The following is a 15818-nucleotide window of genomic DNA, read 5'->3' on the forward strand; positions in this document are numbered from 1 at the left end:
TTTTACTGTATGACAATACTTATGACCTGACTAGGTATACTTGAGACCTTAGAACTTATATATCAAGGTGGGTGGCGCATTTACGTTGTGGATGTCTATGGGCTCCAGTAACCGCTTAACACCAGGTGGGCTGTGAGCTCGTCCACGCATATCTAAGCAAAAAAAAAAAAACTAAACATTTGGACTAAATCGATTCCTACGACCACAAAATACCATACAAGCGGTACACAAACGTAAGAATCTAGGTGATGATAAAGCTGAAACATGACTACTACTGCGTATAGATAATAGGGTGGCAGTAGAAGCTTACGGTAGACAGTAATGAATCTAATTTACTGGCTCGTCTTCTGACATAAGCTGATTAATTAATTAAATCGAATGGTCCGTTTTGTTTTAAAGCATCTCCGAAGTGCTGTCACAGGTTTATGATCTTGATTAGTTTTTATAGCAGATATAAGCGGAGTGTACGGCCCATGTTATCTTTCGCAGTTACCGAAGCCCATAGATACTACAACGTGAATGTCGACCTTGACACACAAATTTTAAGACTCAAATTCGTTGGAATAACAGTGCTCCTACTAGATGTTAATGCTACTTCCGAACTATGCGGTTGTTTCATGTGTTCTTTGTTAAAAATGGTTTTCATATTAATTTGGTCTCTGGCATCTGTCATGGCTGTGTGCATATGTGGTTATAGGAAAAATATGTTCTTGAGATTAACAGTTTAACATTCATCTACCAGTTTTACCTCCACTTACAACACAGGTAAGTTTGAGATTCGTGTCTTCTCTGTAGGGCCCCGCCACACCGACGATTTCCTTGTCCAAGTCATCATATATTTTTGGCTTCTCTGGTAATTCTGAAACAATGGTCACAGTCACTGATTGGTACTTTTCGTTGGCTTAGATGGATCTAAGGCAATATATATATTAGAGGATCATACTAAATAAATAGTCACTAAACTTCCCTTGTTGTACAGGGAAGCGTTGGTGGTACAAGACCGCGCGGGAGGCCACCAATGCGGTGGACCGACCAAATTAAAACTGCAGTGGGAGGTCCCCTAAATGAGTGCAGTAGAATGGCCCCGAGCAGGGAGAGATGGCGGGACATCGTGAGACGCATCAAGTATGCCCCTTCCAACACTACATGACGATCACGACGACTTTGTCAAGAGTGACACGATTGAGAAGAAGCAACTTTATCAATGGGTAACTTTGAATAACTATTGTGAAGCTTAATTTCGTAATACTTCATGGTTTCATATTTTATTTAATGTACAAATTTCAGCCGGAAAATGTTTGTTTTTTCCGTGAAAGGTCAAACTGTATCAAACTCTCGAAACTCAATAAAAGAAAAAGTTTTAAATTATTTTCTAGTTAGAAGTTTCAAACATGGCTTTCACTCAAGTTCTGTTTTTAAATTAAACATTTTCATAAGTCCAATCAATAAGGCTGCTATGTTGAAATTTTGTTAAGATGTCAACTGGAATATGGATGTTGGCTCCAACACTAGCTAGCTGGATTATACTCTTTTATTGCGGTGTCATCTAATATGCAATAGTAAAATGGAGTTAATGAATGCATCTCTCATAAAACTCAAATCATGTGCATTCTTCATACATACATATTTATACAATAATATTTATACATAAAAAGTAGATGAGCTGCGATCTGCCTTGTCAAGTACGAATAAGCACACTTAAAATAAAATATTCTTGGAACGCTATATTAATTCTTCATGCGTTGAATCACTGAAATCTGTGCTGAATTTTTGGCACATTTACTCAACAAGTAGATACACTCAAAGTGTAGTAAAATAGAAAACATTAGGCAGACACTTTAGTAAACTTACGGCCCGTTTTTATTTCACCATTAGTAGATATACATATGGATATACGTTTGGGATGGTATGGACATGTGATGAGATGAAATGAAAATGAGGTTGGTAAGAAAGTGTTGACTATGAATGTGGAAGGATATAGAGGAAGAGGTAGACCTAAGAAGAAATTGATGGATTGTGTGAAAGAGATATGGGTAAGAGGGGAGTGAGCGAAGAAATGGTATATGATAGAAGAGTATGGAAGGAGAAAACATGTTGCACCGACCCCAGGTGACTGGGAGAAGGGCAGGATAATGATGAGTAGATATAAATAGACTAAATCATCGAAGACTCAATCTTATTCTAAAGCAGCTGCATATATGTTTTTGTTTTAATCCTCATTACTACTTTTAAGATTTAAGCAACACCGATTATTAATCAAGAGCCATTTCGGAAGAATAGTCTATTCGAAAACACACTACGCAGAAGGACTACTATTAAATCATATTTACATTACGTACCATAAAACTCGGAAATAGTCCCGAAACTAATCCGATTACAGACATAACCAGGTGTGGGGCTCTTAACGAGTATGTAAACTCCTACAGTTTGTAAACGAAGAAATGGTATTTATGTTTGTGTGGGTACGTGTAAACTACACGAGTTAGCCGAGCTTGCACACAGACGTAAACACCAATTTTCACGGAGTTTACTTTCACCAGTTTTCATATCTGAAATGTAATTACTGTATCCTGTGTTAAAGTTTGTAATTAAAGCGTTAACAGGGAACCGTGCCGGTAACTTTGTAATTCAATTAATTGTAACAGTTAAATGAAGATAGCGCTCTTTACTTAAAAGAGTTTTATTATTTTCTTGCAGTCTATTAACTACTATCCTTGGCATTTTTTACATACATTTTATATAATTCTTTTATAATAACTTAAATTTCTTGTCTCAGTCTTATTTTTTTTTTAGTTTCAAGCACTGCTACCGTCGATGCTGGGTTAACAACTTTTTTAAGGAATAAGTCGAGCTTTCATCTATCTATTGAAACTATAAAAAGCTAACTAAAATATCTCTATTATTCCCATTATTGACGCATCTTAAATTTGGTTCAGTAATGTATTAATATGGATTTAAATTATTTCTGTCGAAACGCTAAAATACAGGTAAAATATTAGCGGTCTTTATTATGTAAAGCATAGCGAGAAAGACTTATACTTCAACATAATTATACCTAAAAGTATGGGATTCAGTGACTTTAATGAAAATGATTCCTTGAACTAACCGATTCCACTTAGTGGGATAAGGTGGAGAAGAGAAGAACAAAGAAGTTGAACTTCGTTGCCTAATATGGCTTAATTCATATGGTTTATCAAAAACAAAATGTCGCAGAGAAATGTTAAAGTTGACATATTTATTACAGCTGGTTATTTGTTTTGCCCAATGAGATAATGAAGTTTACTTAAGTGGCAAAAGTAACAATTAGGAGAAATTTGAGATCTGCCCTTTAAAATGTAAATTCGTCATGATTATTTTTCTAGTCGTTCTTAGCCGGACGTCTGGTGTAGTGGTAAGTGACATGGTCACTACACAAGGGGGTCGCGGGTTCGAATCCCGCCAAGGGATGTATATTAAATATATGTATGTGTATAATAAAAATCTTACAAATATTTCCGTTATCTGGTATACCTGTAACACAAGTTCTTTACGAACTTAGCACGGGACCAGTTAACGTGGCGTGATTGTTAGTAAATATTTATTTATTATTTGTTATAGCTCATAACCCACCGCATGAAATTGAATGCTACGCATTCGTAAATCACCAAATTAAACATTTACCTCGAAGCTTGCTAAGGTTCCTTATGAACAAAAGTTACGTATGAACATTCCCGGTGGCCTGTGCGATAAAAACTCACATACGATGGTCACCTACCATAATTGTGCTACCCTACATTAAACTTTCTCTCCCGCATAAATCGCCAAAATAAAAGCCATTCTGGATAGACCCAGCACAAATTACTATACTCTCGTCCAGACTAAACATAGACCCGAGGACGTAAATATTGTTACAGAGTAGGGCTCTTCGTAAATTTGATATCTTGCTTCGTCCCGAAGCCATCTTGCTGTCGTTATAGTGATTTTTTGCGAGAATATTCTATTTTCGAGGTCGATGATTACGTAGAATCGAATCACAAGATAATAGCGGGAAATGACGTGGGTCGCGACTGAAATATATTCAATGTAGCAAAAAAAAAACCATTACCCAACGAGAGTTGGAATAAAACTACAAACGAAAAAGAAACTATAATCATTTAAGTATTGTTTTGAAAGCTGCCTTGATGACAGCTTTTAATCATATTTCTTTGATTGGAGTTACGAGTTTGGAATATTTTTAGTAATTACAAGATATTATATTAAGAGTCAATAGAAAAGAAAAACACGGCTGCCTTTGAGCCGTGAAGTCGAAATTTCAATTACATTACAACAGCTGTTCTATTTAAAAAAAAGCTAAACCAGTTACTTAATAATAAATAGATTGAATAGGCTTAACAATCACCCTGATTTACAACAAGCCTCACTGTCAGTAATCAGATGGAGTTTTTTCAGTCTAAATTTGATGAGGCTGATTTAGTTCAGCAGTAAAAGTCATTTATAAATAACGTATTAACTAAATACTATTCGGGGAACATTTACACATACCTCTGGATTGAACATAAGCAAAATAAAATAAATACAAAACCTATAGCGTAATTCAAATTTAATTTACATCATTCTAAAATTATTCGTATATTTCATATAGGTCATTTTGATGATAAATAATCTGTTTAGTAATGAATCAGAAACTAGGAGTATGCAACTCTAGCCTTTTTTTAATGTGCACCAAACTTCCACTTTTCACCATAGGCGGTTACTCTTGGTAGAGCAGTCGTGGTCATGTGAAACCCTTGTTTATTAAAGCCTTGACAGCTGTTCTCCGTAGATCGCGAACTGAGGCTTGGCGCACGTACTCGTTAAGCGGGGCTTTGGTAAGGATTTTCAAGTGATCAAGTGATCAGTTCAGCATGTGGAACTACGCCCACGAGATCTTTTACCATTGACCCTACTAAGACTTCCACTACCCTGTGGCAAAGCAATCATAGCTTCCAGTGCAAAGATTGGAACGCCGGTTAAACCAAAGCTGTTAAGACTTAACTCTTAACCTAATGTCCTACTCGTTGTAGCTATAAGTTTTCCTACCCGTTTTATTTAATAGTTATTTTGACGCCTTAATCTCGCATTTTTTTACTGTCGTTATATTATTTCTGAGGTCCAGGATACTTTACAATTTTCGTTATTACCGACGAATGGACAATGGTCAGTCGTAGTATACGAAAAGTGGGAAGTAAATTTAATTTTAATAATGTCTATAGCCAGCGGAAACCGAAGATAAATACCATTCAAGCCGGTAAAAAAAAACAAAAACCCGTCAAATTAGCGAATCCCTTGTAAAGTTCAAACAAAAAACATTTCAACGTGATATAACAAGGTCGTTAAGATTCTCGTGATAAGCAAACAAAAGTGCCTTCCGAAGTACGAAACAAGAACAGATATTATCAGAACTCCGCGAGGGGAAACCAATAAAAAACCCACACATAAAATATTCCGTAAATCTATTACGCAAAACGAGCCTCAACAAGAATTTACCACGGTAATTATTTAACCGTGCATCAACATTAACTGAAAATAACGATTACATAATCGACAGGGTAATAAAACTAAAAGAATTATTACCTCGTAAAATACAAAATGGCCCAGTGCCAAAACGCAATATGCGGGCATGGACAAATGAACGAACGGTAACTTTATGGACTACCTATGTTTACTATGTCTGAGCAGTAGTTCTTTCAAATGCTTTTCGGCTTGATTCAGATTAAAACAGAAAACCACTGATTTCTATCACTTCGATAAAGCGACACAACATGAGAATCCTCTCATCGCTGGAAAATACATCGCCGATTCTGCGGACCAAATGGTAAAAACAGTCGACGTCGCCCAAAACATTGGATTTTGGATGTTCTTGATCCACTAACGGTGATCTTAGGTACCCCAAGCACCGGCCATCGTTTTCTTGGAACCCGTCGCTTGCTACGAATGGCTCGGCGAGTAAATTAACCCACAGACACAGCTCACTGAGTTTCTCGTCGAATCTTCTCAGTGGGTCGCCGTTTCCGATCCGATGGTAGATTCTGCCAAGCACGGCTCTTGCTAGGGTTCGTGTTAGCAACATCATCAGGTTCGAGCCCCGTGAGCTCACCTACTAGTTAAGGTTACGTTGACATGGTCTCTCTAGACCATCAGTTTAAGTAGGCAAAAAAAAAACTGATTCCTAGAAATAGTAATCCAATTAAGTCTTATAAGTTCAATTCATTACCAGTTATTTCAACAACATCAGTTTCACTTCGATCCATTCACGTTCCGCATACTTGAACTAAACGCAAATAAAACTAAGGCTGCATAAAAATGGAACTATTAAAATATGTTAAGAAATTTCGGCTAAATGATTTTGTATAATTAACAGCCCTTACATATTAAAAAAAACATGATCCCAGATCCTAGGAACCAATTGTTTTTAATCCATGTCTCTGAACTTTGACAGGACTTGAAAAAAAAAAACGAAATGGATTAAAGGAATTGGGACTGAAAACCATTTTTTAAATTTAAATTTCGTCGTACGCTTCCTTCTCCGCAATAGAATATATCGATTTTATCATTTACCAAATAATGAATTAATTTCGTTATTCCTGTTAACACCACATTAAGACATACCTAATTGACAGTAATTTATAATAGTTTTTTTAGCGCAACTATGAAAACGATTTTTCTACTAACGGCCTAAACTTGGAATCATGCCTCCATTTGCTCCATCTCTGCATTAGAACCACGGTACTATTTATACAAAAGAACATTCTTGACTCATATGTCGATATAAAACAAAACGTAGCACGTTAATGGTAGTGACGTCATCAGTGGTTTTTCCAATAAACGTTCAAGCATTACCAATTGGCCGGGTTCATCCACTTGGCTCGGGCAGCAAGATGTCAGGCCAATAAACCACCAATATTTGGCCGAGCTCCTGAACGACAAACATAAATTTTGCAGAGGACATGCCAAACAGGTGACTGGGCCGATAAATTTTGCTTTTGAAACATTTCTGTATTATATCCAAACCCTACTGTTTTATACCGTATTCTGATATATACATTTATTTTTTTATTGCTTAGTTGGGTGAATTAGCTTACAGCCCACCTGGTGTTAAGTGGTTACTGGAGCCCATAGACATCTACGACGCAAATGCGCTACCCACCTTGAGATATCAGTTCTAAAGTCTCAGTATAGTTACAACGGCTGCCCTACCCTTCAAACCGAAACGCATTACTGCTTCACGGCAGAAATAGGCAAGGTGTTGGTACCTACCGGCGCGGACTCACATGAGGTCCTACCACCAGTAATTACGCAAATTATAATTTTGCGGGTTTGATTTTTATTACACGATATTCCTTCACCGTGGGAGTCAATCGTGAACATATTTTGTTGAGTAGGTACGTATTTAATTAGAAAAATTGGTACCCGCCTGGGATTCGAACACCGGTGCATCGATCAACACGAATGCACCGGACGTATTTATCCTTTAGGCCACGACGACTTCATACATCATAGTTGTATAAATATATATACTGATTGATTATCCGGTATTGCTGTAAATAATAAATCGTTTTAACTTCAATCAAAAATTTATTTTATGAGATTTCAATTGGCATTGACTTCGGTTGGCTGAAGCTATATGCTATCAAGCTATAAAGAAAAATAAGTTAGTTTATGATTCGATATTTTCAACAACAATTCGTCTTCGTCCAGTTATTTTAAATTTACTACTACCAGCCTATTTTTATTTATAATATCCTGACTTAATAATGTGATGTAACAATATCCAATTTCACTCGTAACTGTATGAATGTAATGAATATTTCTGCCACGTAGCAATTTTGCGTTCCAATTAAAAGGGTAGCGGTGGCCGACATTGTGCGCCACATTGGAGAATAAAAGCTCATGTCTCTAAATAGCCGTTAGCGCGTCTGCTCATTTATTTTTTAACTAACTTCAAAAAAAGGTGTTTGTTTTTAATTCGATTGTGTTTCTATATCTCGTCAGAACTTCTTTCTAGGAGAACCGAATTTGATGTTTTTTATTTCAATGATGGTGCCTGGAAGTTCAATGATTTTTTTGTTGAAATCGCTTTTCTTTTGGAACGAAGTTCCTTATGGGACGATGCCGAGGGTACCCTAACCGGGAAAAAACGTCCGTAACGTAAGATTTTTATTAGTAATGCACACAGTGTACGACTTAACTTTGTAATAACGTACAAAAAATAACATATTTTTTTAACATTCATTGACCACGATCTCGGAGCGTTCGTTTGCGCAATACACTAACTCTTAGGCAAACAACCGTGAATGAAGTATACCACAATAAGTTCGCACGTTACCGAATGACCGTGGGTTGTTACGAAAACTCCAGTTTTATTTTTTTTATACCTCGAATAGAACTTAAAATTAATTAATTTTTATAATAAGGAACTTCGTTCCCATCCGGTGTCCCACGACACCACACATATTTTTTTTTTGTTAAATTTTGTATTCTTATAGGCTTTGTTGTTCCTTTAATCATGTATATTTTATAACTTAGTGCATTGTTAAAATAATAGGTTGATTTGCATAAGTGAATCCATTTTCAAACTCATAATTTCATCACAAGTATCTGTATTATAAAATGACAAATGCTAGTTAGTATCGTAAAAAAGAAAATTGATCATTGCTATTTCTATTTATATTCGAACCAAGCTAGCTAGGTTCATTGTGTAGTGTTTATGCAAATCGCTTGACAGTGCACGCGACTCCAAATAACGGTCGTGTCTGTTTGACAGCTGTTAAACGTTTCGATCCTATATACGTGCCATAGAGATGGCGCGATTTGTTTTACGTATTTCTGTTAAATATTTTTATATTCATAGAACAGAATAATATTTAGTGAAATTTTTAATGAAACAAAGATAATTACATTGGACAAGGCATTTTTGAGAAACGTTATTTGTGATGTTCACTGGTGGTAGGACATCTTGTGAGTCCGCGCGGGTAGGTACCACCGCCCTGTCTATTTCTGCCGTGAAGCAGTAATGCGTTTCGGTTTGAAGGGTAGGGGAACTGTTGTAACTATACTTGAGACCTTAGAACTTATATCTCAAGGTGGGTGGTGCATTTACGTTGTCTATGGGCTTCAGTAACCACTTAACACCAGGTGGGCTGTGAGCTCGTCCCTCCAACTAAGCAATAAAAAAAAACTGTATTTCGTTTTACCCGTGTAATTGCAAAGGTAAATGTTGAAATAGATTATTTGACGTCATATTTATGTGTCGACTACTTTGTCTATAAAACCCTTGATGCTAAATACGATTCATTATAGACTTCGTAATGTAAATTCTATTACAAAAACAACTATTGAACAACAAATACGGTCAAACATAACATACGTATCATGCGAGCATGATCGATTGTAAAACAGCCAGACCGATACATCATTTGTTACCGTTTACTGAACATGACAAAAGCGGTATTAACTTAATTCTATTTTGATCAAGCGCTTGCTCGTAGCTTCTCCAAAAATCTAGTTTGGTCTTTAGTTTGAAGGGCATTTATTTTCTGGTAAACTAAAAAATAATTTCATTCATGTTCTAAATATAATTTTGGGATAATTTTGCGTATCTAATGTATACTTCATGCAGTGTTTTATGTTTTAGGTTTGGTCGATTTCAATCTACATTCAAAGTTGTTTAATAACGTCTATGGGTAATGTAGAGATGTATAAAAATGGTAGTGCACGATAGAGGGGGTAGAGGTCGACCGAGGACATGAATGGAGTGTGGGAATGACGATATGAGAGAGAGAGAGGAGTGAGTGTTGCAATGACGGCTGATAGAAGAGAATGGAAGAGAAAAATTTGCTGTGCCGACCCCACCTCGTAGGATAAGGTGGAAAAAAAGAATAAAAAGTTGGGTTATGCTTGAGTTTGACATAGTTTTACTTTAATAAGTAACAAAAGGCAAAAAGTATATGTACTAATTATAAAAGAAATGCCTATTGATAAGTATCTATTGAAGGCACCGTGGCCTAAAGGATAAGACGCCCGGTGCATTCGTATCGAACGATGCCGGTGTTCAAATCTCGCAAGCAGTTTCCAATTTTTCTAATGAAGCACATAGGTACTTAACACAATATGTTCACGAGAGGTTCCACGGTCAAAAAATAACATCGTGTGATAAAAAATCAAACCCGCAAAAACGTTCAATCAACAACACAAATCATTTGGATAGGTAATTACTGGTGTTAGAACATCGTGTGAGCCCTAGTAGGTATCATAGCCCTACTTATTTCTGCTGTGAAGCAGTAATGCGTTTCAGTTTGAAGGGTGTGTGTCTATGAGCTTCGGTACCAACTTAACACCAATTGAGCCTTTTGAGCTTTTTTTATTAGATATCATTCGCTGTCTCCACTGAGTACTAACTTAAGCTAGTTCTGTCTATATTATCTTCTTGCATTTCGTAAGTAAAACCCAAATAAAATATAAAAATTATAGAATCACTGTAAGGGGTTCTCCACAAAAGCCAAAACAGTAAAATACATAACACTACCCTCAGTTAAAGCAATATTAATTCCCAACCTAAAGCACCCACAAGGTTTCATTAATTTCATTTTTAGTTTGTACGCAATTTAAAGCGTACAATTTTTAAAGTCAAGAACCTCACTTATATCTATGTAGCTAGTAGCTGTGTGCGCTCGTGCGTGATAAGCGACCTCGAGTTTTAACCGACTTAAAAATTTATTTATTTATTCTTTATTTGTACACACTGTTAATATAATACAGTAATTGCGATAAGATATAAAAAATGGCGAGCTTAACTCAACAATTGAGTTATCTACCAGTTAACCGTTCTCAAAGATGGAAAACTTTACATGAGTGGGTAGATGAGTACAATCTAATTAATTTAATTATTGATACTATAGACAATAACAATAAAAAAATAAAAATAAACACTAATACATAATATATCAAACTATATACATACACAATACAGACATAAATAACATAAACCTATACATACACGTTCATATATAATGAAACACATAAAATAAATACATATAAGTAATACTAAATTGATAGATAGTGCTCCTTTAATGCCTGTAATAACACAATAAAAATGTATTGTGTTATTACATTTTTTAAGCAATCCAGATATGAGACAAGTATCTTATGATACAGTTTTCGACTGCATCGCGGTATCAACGATTCATTTAATTATTTTGGACTGACATTAAATCACGTCGCCATGAAAAATACCTCAAGTAATACTAAAAGTCCAAAAATGTACTGTAGCGGTTTTTTTTCCTCAAAATGGTATCAATTAATAATGGACATAGCGGATAAATGATAGTTACACCCACGTCTTGAGGTTTCACGATTTCAGGTGCAGGCCAATTTGATTTCAATTTTCAAATTATTATATGTGTATTTGGAGGGTAGCGACAAAGGGTAGGTTTTCCACCGAACGGGTGATATTGCTCGGTAGACCGACGGTCCGAATGTTGTTGTTCGGAACCTGTATATATGTAAAGTTGTCTTGAAAACGTTGCGAACAAGATTCAGGCATCTGTCAAATATATTTTGTTCTATGACGGCTACCGTCACATGTGTATGATTAGAAGTCGTTGTGACCTGATGATAAGATGCTCGTTTTACTCATATTTAGTGATGCAACACTATAATATGCTCAAAATCCCATGGGCAGGAACAAACTTTTGTATTAAATGTCGTGCTCGATACTTATTCGCGAACATCTTCTACGATCAAAGATAACATTGTGTTATGATATAATGAAGTAGATGATGACACAAACTTATCTTCTATCGGCAGAATTGCCGCGAAGTAATTATGGGCTTGGGTTCAAAAAATGCCAGAGCTATTGTAAAATTCGATCAATTTCGACTTGGATCGCATATGCTAAAGTCGGTAACCATTTAACATCAGTTAGCCCGTGATTCCTTCCCCTGACTACGTAATCTTCTGTCTTCTATATATATATAAATGAATTGCTGTTCGTTAGTCTCGCTAAAACTCAAGAACGGCTGGACCGATTTGGATTATTTTCGTCTTGAATTATTTGTAGAAGTCCAGAGAAGGTTTCAAAGATAAAGATAAATATGAAAATGCTCGGAATTAAATAAAAATAACAATTTTGTTTTTCCTTTGATCTGTTCCCCGTCGGACGAATTCCTTTTGTTTGTTTTAAGTTTATTTTATACAAAAGTTTAGATCTTTTATTTATCGATTGAGGCACTACAAAGTCTGCCAGGTCAGCTAGTAAAAAATAAATCTATTTGCTTTGGTCAATCTTTTGTTTTCGGCCTTTATTGGTCGGCATATGATCCACCCTAATGGTAAGTCAAGTCAACAACGTCGCTCAAGAATGTCAGCAATGCTAAAAGTACAACCAAACCCGTGCCTACAAAATTTTTCAACTTGCAATTCAATATTAAATACATTTACCGTACTGTAAATCATGTGAGACTACAAGCGAGCGAACGCCTCCATGTATTGAATTATATATAGAATAAATAATGGTTGCAATTTTCCATCTGAAAATTCATTGGTCTGTACTCGTTGGTTAATGTACGAAATTTTATTTCACTTACGGAACATTTTCAGTTCACACACATTGTATTCTTGGCCCGTGCTAAATTATACAATATTTTTAATGTATATTTATTTGTTAAGTCTACGGCGGATGGAAGTTACGATAGTTTCAAACTTCTCAGACAAATATTTTTTTATTAAACGATTGCATAGCTTTTATCGCGGGTGACCGAATCAAGAAACTCCGTAACGAAAATAAAACCTAACACCCCCCACTCCACCTACCATGTAGCTCGCGTTCAGTAGCTCTTGTATAGTTAGATTTCTTTTTATTGCCTACATGGGTAGACGAGCTCACAGTCCACCTGGTGTTAAGTGGTTACTGGAGCCCATAGACATATACAACGTAAATGCGCCACCCACGTTGAGATATAAGTTCTCAGGTCTCAGTATAGTTACAACGGCTATCCCACCCTTCAAACAGAAACGCATTACTGCTTCACGGCAGAAATAGGCAGGGTGGTGGTACCTACCCGTGTGTAATCAGAAGACGTGCTACCACCATAAATAAAACTTAACTTCAATTAATAAAACATGAAGTATACAAAACATTAGGAATCGAAAAGAAATAGGTATTGATTTGAAAGCTGAACTTGGATCAAACTCAGGCAACAAGTAAACCGATGCTGCTAGGGACTGTTTCACTCCAGCAAAATAATTTTACTCTATTAAGCTTTTAGCAAAGCCCCACGAAACAGAACTCTGTACATTAAAATAGCAGAAACGAAGTTTTTGTGTCGTCTGCGAATAGTGGTCGGGATGAGCGTTCGAGTTTGACCGGGCTGAGGTGTGATTCATATATACAAATACAAGTGTTTCAATATTCACGATGTCCCTAAAACTAGCTCGCAGAAACGTTTGATATTGTCAGACATGCCACAGCAAACATAGACCAGTATAACTGGACGGCTAGTTTTGTAGAATGTATTTTCGGCGTCAAACTTAGAGTTCTCATTCCGAATTTCTAACTGCGATATCATATTACGTAATGCTTTTCAAATTTAACTGACGTTTAAGTGGAATGTCGGAAAGGGTTTGAGTCAACATAGCATTGCGGATCCTGTAAATTCAAAATAGAAGATGGCGTAATAATGTTATCTGAGTTGAGAGTGATGTAGGAGAAATAAAACAAGGGAAGCTTTTTTTATAAAATCGACTGACATTATGTTTTTTGTTTGTCTCACAGAACCGGGCTGTGGTAACATAATGTGTACTTACTTTAATGGGTCGTATTATGAGTTCACATGACGTTAATACAAGATTATTATTTTTTGCTTAGATGGGTGGACTAGCTCACAGTCCACCTGGTGTCAAGTGGTTACTGGAGCCCATAGACATCTACGACGTAAATGTGCCACCCACCTTGAGATATAAGTTCTAAGGTCTCAGTATAGTTACAACGGCTGCCCCACCCTTCAAACCGAAACGCATTATTGCTTCACGGCAGGAATAGGCGGGGTTGTAGTACCTACCCGCGCGGACTCACAAGAGGCCATACCCCCATTTCAAAGAAAGCTCGAGAAAGGATGTCTGTGGATAGCATTATTTACATTCTGATCTCTATGGGCTCCAATTATAACTAGCTACCAGCAGATGCACCGTGAGATTAGTCGTTCTGTTAATCCAAAACCTTACAGTTCTCCTTACAAGACTAGTATTAGTTAATAAAAAAAATTGATACTTTAGTTACTTTAGTGACTGAAAACGTTCAGAATTGATCAGAAATATTGAAATCGACGATTAAAAAGTTTGACACTAAAAGCCAATTACTGGAAATCGTTTATTTTCAATCAGTTCAACCTTTATTCATTTTTAATGACTACATCAATACACACGTACGACATTGAGTATTTTATAGGACGTGCGACAATTGTGCTACTCCAAAATTGAACTCAGAAAGAGAGAAAAGTTTTTATAGGAGGGAGCGATTACTGGTGACCCGGAAGACATCCCAGTTTCACCAGGAGATATGAGCAAGCACGGGCTCCGCCAGGAGAAGTCGTATTTGCTAACAGTTGCCCGGGCGTCTCCAAAGAAGACCTAACAGCTCAAGGGCAGCTACTTCACGAATGCATCTACTGCCGGATCGGAATCGCGACCTGCCGAGAAGATCCCGGGAGAAACGGGCTGATGTATGAGTGAAGTCTTTTTTTATTACTTAGATGGGTGGACTATCTCACAGCTCACCTGGTGTTAAGTGGTTACTGGAGCCCATAGACATCTACAACGTAAATGCGCCATCCACCTTGAGATATAAGTTCTAAGGTCTCAGTATAGTTACAACGGCTGCCCCACCCTTCAAGCCGTAACGCATTACTGCTTCACGACAGAAATAGGCGGGGTGGTAGTACCTATCCGTGCGGACTCACAAGAGGTCCTACCACCAGTGAAAGTTCGAAGTTTCACGTCGAACTCTCCGAGGTCGATCATCACGAATAAATAATAAATTTTATTTACATATTTTAAACCATCATTTACATGTTACTTCTTTAAGCGATATTTAAAAAACTATTGTAGCAGTTTGATTGTGGTTCTACCAACGATGATGTTTCAGTATATCCCGCACATTAAAAAAATAATTAATACATCATATATGTTAGCTTTAAAAGTAAACTCACTAATTATTATATCCAGCAAATCGAATTAATAATTTCAATAAACGTGACGGTATTCTATTGTTTTAATAAACCTATTTTTTTAATTCTTAAGTCTTGAAGCCCAGGTACATAAGTTTTTCCAAAACTTTAAGTAGAAGATATTTTATATTAAGCGAATTATATAAACCTATACAAATATCAAAACTATCATTAATTAACTAATATTATAAAGAGGAAAGATTTGTTTGTTTGTTTGTTTCGAATAGGCTCCGAAACTACTGGACCGATTTGAAAAATTCTTTTTCCATTAGAAGCCGACATTGTCCCTGATGAACATAGCCAAGTTGGCGTCCAAAATGCTGGGAGTCCTCAACAGAGCGAAGCGGTACTTCACGCCTGGACAAAGACTTTTGCTTTATAAAGCACAAGTCCGGCCTCGCATGGAGTACTGCTCTCATCTCTGGGCCGGGGCTCCCAAATACCAGCTTCTTCCATTTGACTCCATACAGAGGAGGGTCGTTCGGATTGTCGATAATCCCATTCTCTCGGATCGTTTGGAGCCTCTGGGTTTGCGGAGGGACTTCGGTTCCCTCTGTATTTTATACCGTATGTTCCATG

The 15818-nt window shown here is 36.6% G+C and overlaps 1 protein-coding gene across 1 annotated transcript in view; it reads right to left on the minus strand.

Annotated features, from left to right (window-relative positions):
• The window catches only part of LOC114239698 (kin of IRRE-like protein 2), a 198986-nt gene that overhangs the window by 48641 nt on the left and 134527 nt on the right, over positions 1 to 15818 (minus strand). The window contains exon 5 of the mRNA XM_028170043.2: positions 749 to 859. Within this exon, the coding sequence (XP_028025844.2) occupies positions 749 to 859 (111 nt within the window). The remainder of the gene's footprint in view (positions 1 to 748; positions 860 to 15818) is intronic.

This window comes from Bombyx mandarina, chromosome 13 (genome assembly GCF_030267445.1).
Source record: "Bombyx mandarina strain Sakado chromosome 13, ASM3026744v2".
NCBI lineage: Eukaryota > Metazoa > Arthropoda > Insecta > Lepidoptera > Bombycidae > Bombyx > Bombyx mandarina.